This window comes from Gadus chalcogrammus, chromosome 15 (genome assembly GCF_026213295.1).
Source record: "Gadus chalcogrammus isolate NIFS_2021 chromosome 15, NIFS_Gcha_1.0, whole genome shotgun sequence".
NCBI lineage: Eukaryota > Metazoa > Chordata > Actinopteri > Gadiformes > Gadidae > Gadus > Gadus chalcogrammus.
The window spans coordinates 26714524-26720200 of record NC_079426.1 but is presented as its reverse complement, the minus strand read 5'-3'; the positions used below and the strand labels follow the sequence as shown (position 1 = coordinate 26720200).

Sequence of the window (5677 nt, the reverse complement as noted above, 5' to 3'; positions counted from 1 at the left end):
GTTGCACTGTATGCCTCCTTAACATTGGCATACAGTAAGTCCAATGTCTTGTCCCCTCTGGTGCTGCAGGTCACATACTGAGTGAAGTCAGTCAGTGTCTTTGAGATGTAAACATGGTTGAAGTCTCCATTCACTATAATGAGAGCGTTGGGATGCCGAGTTTGCAGGTCTGCGACGGTGGAGTGAATGACGTCACAAGCCCGCCCCGCAAAAGCTGATGGTGGAGTGTAAACAACAACAATAATGACAGCCGAGAACTCACGGGGCAGATAGTAAGGTCTCAGTCCCACAGCCAACAGCTCAACATCAGGCGAGCACGTGACTTCCTTCGTAGTAACATGTCCAGGGTTGCACCATTTGGAGTTAACAAAAACGGCCAGTCCACCACCCGGCTTCTTACCGCTCTGTTTGTCTCTGTCCGCCCGAACTAGCGTGAAGCCGGCTAGTTCCACAGAGCAATCCGGTATCTTCCCGTTCAGCCATGTCTCCGTCAGGCACAACACACTGCATTCCCGGTATTCGCGCTGTCCGGTAATGAGGGCTGATAGTTCGTCCGTCTTGTTGGGCAGTGAGCGTACATTCCCCATGACGACCGAGGGAAGACGGGGCTTGTATCTCCACCTCCTCTCTTCTTGTTCCTCACCATGGCTCCTGCTCTGGTCCCACGCCGCCTTAACTTCAACTCCCTCGGGATCCCCTTCGGGCACACCACTGGTCGATCCCGGTGCTGGAGGAGCTCGTCTCGGGAATAGACGTTGGCCCTGTGTTGTTGTTGTTTGGTGGTCGCGGTGGTCGCGGTGATCGTCACATTGTTGCACATTGTTGTTGTTGCACAACCGTTTAAGAGCCCTATTGATTTATAATTTATCTCAAGAATTAAACCTAAGTATTAACAAAGCCTAGAGTTGAAGTTCTAAAAAGTATATCTAGATAACAATTTTTAAATAAAAAGGAAATAGGAAAAGGGGGTCGGGAGCTGCTGTATCGGGCTGCCACTCGCTGCGGCGCCATGGTAACCGCCATGAAACGCCATGGTTTACCGGCGTTGCTATTGTGACCTAAATTATTATAAGCAACTGAAGACGATGCCGGTTTGAAACTAAAACTGTGATAATCCATTCCGTTTGGATAGTATTGAAGATACAAGTGTGTAGATTTGTTCAATGGTTTGAACGATGGTAAAGTGATGAAAAATGAATGAGTTACGATGTCTAGAAGTAGGTGTATCAGAATGGGCTGACGTCTTCAATGAAAACAGCTGAAAACGAAGCGGTATGAAACTAAAACTGTGATTCAGAAGAAATTTTAAATGATATCGAAATTCTGTTTAGATATTATTGAAGATACAAGTGTGTAGATTTGTTAAATGGTTTGCACGAAGATAAACGGTAGAAAATTGATTTAGTTAGGTTACTTCTACAGTTGAAGTACGATTGATGATTTGAATCATCGACTTTCAGGTTTTTCTTCGGGTTTATTTTTTTCTCACGTCGCGCCCCCCCTGAAGGACTCTGGTGTCCTACCTGATAGCTAGGGAGTTTTGGCATGTGTGTGTGTGTGTGTGTGTGTGTGTGTGTGTGTGTGTGTGTGTGTGTGTGTGTGTGTGTGTGTGTGTGTGTGTGTGTTGGTGTGCCCGCACGCTCAAACATGTGTGTGTAAAAGTCTGCATGTGTGTGTGTTTTCCTGTGGGGACCAGGCGAGAAATCATTATTAGTTTTCTGAGGCACAGATGCTAAAACAGATTAATGTTCAAGGGTGACACAACACACACACACACACACACACACACACACACACACACACACACACACACACACACACACACACACACACACACACACACACACACACACACACACACACACACACATACACACACACACAGCATTTGTTCACGCCAAACAAAACTGAACTCCAATCTGCTTATCATTAACATTCCTCAAAAGCAGAGCCGGACAGTAACGGAGTACATTTACTTGAGTACAGTACTTAAGTACAATTTTGAGGGATCTGTACTTTACTCGAGTATCATTCTTGGGGAGTACTCACGACTTTACTCAAGTACATTTGAGAGGCAAATATTGTACTCTTTACTCCGCTACATTTCTATCCATAACCGTGAGTAGCCGTTACTTCAAATAAAAAAATAAAAATTTAAATCCTCAATTTGTCGTTTCCCTCTCAAACGTGATTGGATTGTGCAGGCACCACTGATTGGGACAGCCAATCAGCAATCAGCAATCACCTTCAGTTTTCTGCCAAAATCAACCGTCAGATTAGATGAGAGACGTTATAACCATGGACTAAACAATGGAAGAAGCCGGAGCAGGTCCGTCCCAGGGATTTGTAAACCCGTGGCCCCACCTTGCCAGCCTATTCACATTTTCCGAACAGAATGGTGATAGTTTTCGTTTTAAGTGTTTGCTATGTTTACCGAAGCAGAATTTCATCACTGCCTACAAAAATTCCACATCCAACTTGCGGAAGCATGTCAAGGTACGTACAGACAGGATTACAAAAGTGTTTGAATACATGAGAGATATGTTACCCAAAGTCTTGTATTTGCCTGACCTAATATTGCAGGACTTGTTAGATAGACAGAAGCACCTAAATACTTTGTTCTACCGGAATCTACAGCGAGCTAGCACACGAAACAGACGTGGTCCAAACCGCGTTAGCATTTATTTTTTTTAATACCGGGTTAATCCTTCCAGGCTATGTGGAGTGAGTTTGTCTGTCATGCATGTGTCTAAGTGTGTCAGTAAATAAGGAATATGATGTCTAATACAATGTTTGTAGGCAGCAGTCCTGTAAGTAGGGGTGTTAAGTCTAAGATGGTGCCTTGTGTTATCGTCATGACGGGATGCATTTTGAGTGAACATGTTCAGGAAATAAGCAGGGAGGTTTTTGTTTAAGAACTTGTGGTAGAATTTCAGGCACTGTATTATGTAGATATCATCTAATTTTAATTGATTTAACCGTATGAAAATTGGCTCAGTATGCTCATTTAATTTGCTTTAGCATTTGTGTAGCGCGCACGAGGGAGAGGGACCTAGAGACTGTGCGTGTGTGAGGCAGTGTGCATGTGTGCCTCAGTAGCATCCTGATTATATGGATATCTGCGGGGCGAGGGCTTCAATTACCTCTCTCTTTTTTGACTATACATGTGTTTGCATCCCTGTTTGCTGATCCCCGTAAATTAAAGTTAGTTGCACCAGTAAAACCAATTAAAAAGTTAGTCTGGAACCATTGGAAAATTATGAACAACCAGCACTTCATAATTAATAATACTGCTATGTAGACTATATGATGGGAATCTTTCCTAATATTTATTAGTTTTATATAGAGTAAACTGAAATATTATACTTTGTTTTACAGAGAAGGCATGAGACACATATGGAGAAATACTCCAAACTGACTTCAACAGCCTGCAAGAGGCCATCGGATGGTGGAACAGGCTTCAAGGGGAAGCAAATGAAGCTGTTGGAGACCAAGCAGGTGTCTCAGAAGACGGTTGATCAGGCTATCCTCCGCTTCATCGTTCAAGGTCTCCAGCCCTTCTCCCTGGTTGAGAAACCATCCTTTCAAGACCTTATTGTAGAATTGCAACCGAGAAGTGCTGTCATGTCCCGCACAACTGTGCGGCGTAAGATTGATTCAGCTACATCTAAAATGAATGAAAGTCTCAAGAACGTAATGAAAGAGGTACCATACATTGCCACCACTACTGATTGTTGGACGGCCAGGAGAAGAAGCTTTATAGGTGTAACAGCCCACTGGCTCGATCCTTGTAGTTTTGAACGCCGTTCAGCTGCCCTTGCTTGCCGTCAACTAAGAGGCTCCCACACATTCGATGCCTTGGCAGCTGTTTTGACCGACATTCATGCCGAGTATGAAATAAGTCTAAAGGTTGTTAGAACTACAACAGACAACGGGTCGAATTTCGTCAAAGGGTTCCGTGTCTTTGGTCAGCAGGACGAAAATAACAATGAAGAGTTAGTTGCAGAAGGCACAATCGAAGAAGTAGGAGAAGATTGTGATGCATCTGATGGTGAAGAGGAGGTGGAACTCATTGATGTGGAAGCCATTCTGGAGGAAGATGATGGGCTTCAGTATCAGCTGCCGAAACATCATCGGTGTGCATGTCATTTACTACATTTAGTTTCCACAGTCGATGTTGATAAGGCTAATACGACAGAAGCTTACAAGAAATTGTCCAGATCAGCCTTTTCTAAGTGTCAGGCACTCTGGAATAAAGCATCAAGGTCTCCTCAAAATGCTGAGCTTATAGAGGAACACTGTAAGCTTCACTTGGTACAGCCTAATTCAATTCGATGGAACTCGTCTTTCATGGCCGTGGAACGTGTGGTCAGAATCATTAAAGACCAAGGACAGGGGTCTGTGAGAACGGTCTGTGCTGCACTCAATGTTCCAATGTAAGTAGCTTATGTTAATGTATAATTGTGTTCTTAATTTGTTAGAATAATGCTTACCACATTATCTGCTGTAGGTACATAAACAAATTAATAAATGTCCAGCATTGCACAGTGGTTCTGTATACATTTTGTGGAAATATGTGTTTGTTTATTTTCTTCTGTTTCTATTAGGTACAGTCCGGCTGACATAGCCTTTTTAGGGGAATATGTCACCACCATGAGTCCAGTTGCAAAGTCCTTGAACATACTACAAGGTGAAGTCAACATTCAGATGGGCTGGCTGCTCCCGACAATCACCACCCTCACAACCAAGCTTGAAAAGTCCAGACCGTCACTCAGATTTTGCAAGCCACTTGTTGATGCTCTTCTTGAAGGTTTGAGGAAGCGGTTTGAGAGCATGATGTCAGAGCCAGAGCTAATTGCAGCAGCCATACTTGTTCCAAGGTTCAAAACCTCCTGGACCAGCAATGACACAGTCCTACAGCTTGGTAAGGAAAACGTTTTATTTTTGTTTGTTTGCTTGTTTTTTCAAAAACCTTTACATCCAACAATGATTCTATGCAGTTGCTTACTTACAGAGTAATAATAACAAAAATGTGTGTTTGTTGGTGTGATTCTGCTGTTTCTAATCAAGGCCTTAGTTACATCAAGACACATCTGCCAGAACATGATGAAGGTCTTCGGTCTCCTGATACCACAGCATCCTCTTCTGAAGATGATGACTTCTTCTCCAATGTCAAGCCGACACATTCCAATGAGATAAGTCAGCAACTTGATGGATACCTAGCCGCTACAGCTGATGGAGTGAATACACTGGCCCCCTATCCAGCTGTGCGTAACCTCTCACTAAAGCTCAACACAGCCCTGCCAGCTTCAGCAGCGTGTGAAAGGCTTTTTAGCATTGCCGGTTTGCTTTTCACCCCAAGAAGGGGATCAATTCATTCACAGAATTTTGAGAACCAACTTCTCCTCAAGTTGAACAAGGAGTTCATGAAATTTGATTGAACTGAAGTACAACACACACACACACACACACACACACACACACACACACACACACACACACACACACACACACACACACACACACACACACACACACACACACACACACAAATAATAATACAAATAATTTGGAGGTGTGGATGTTAGCCTTTCCACTTTTAAAGCATACTATGTCATTGTGAATTATACTAGTGTTGTAAATTATTTGATTTGAATGACGGCAGTTTGCCTAATTT

At 43.3% G+C, this 5677-nt stretch overlaps 1 protein-coding gene across 2 annotated transcripts; it reads left to right on the top strand.

Annotated features, from left to right (window-relative positions):
- Nucleotides 1-1962: 1962 nt before the first annotated feature.
- LOC130404153 (uncharacterized) lies at nucleotides 1963-5473 on the top strand. Of its 2 annotated transcripts, none has more exons than XR_008904192.1 (2): nucleotides 1963-4924; nucleotides 5071-5473. XR_008904192.1 is itself a non-coding variant. In XM_056608779.1 (2 exons), the coding sequence occupies exons 1-2, from the start codon at nucleotides 4531-4533 to the stop codon at nucleotides 5439-5441; spliced, it is 765 nt and encodes a 254-aa protein (XP_056464754.1). In that variant the 5' UTR covers nucleotides 4352-4530; the 3' UTR covers nucleotides 5442-5473. The 2 variants fall into 2 exon arrangements, 1 of the variants encoding a protein (XP_056464754.1); XM_056608779.1 differs by having other exon boundaries at nucleotides 4352-4924.
- Nucleotides 5474-5677: the final 204 nt, after the last annotated feature.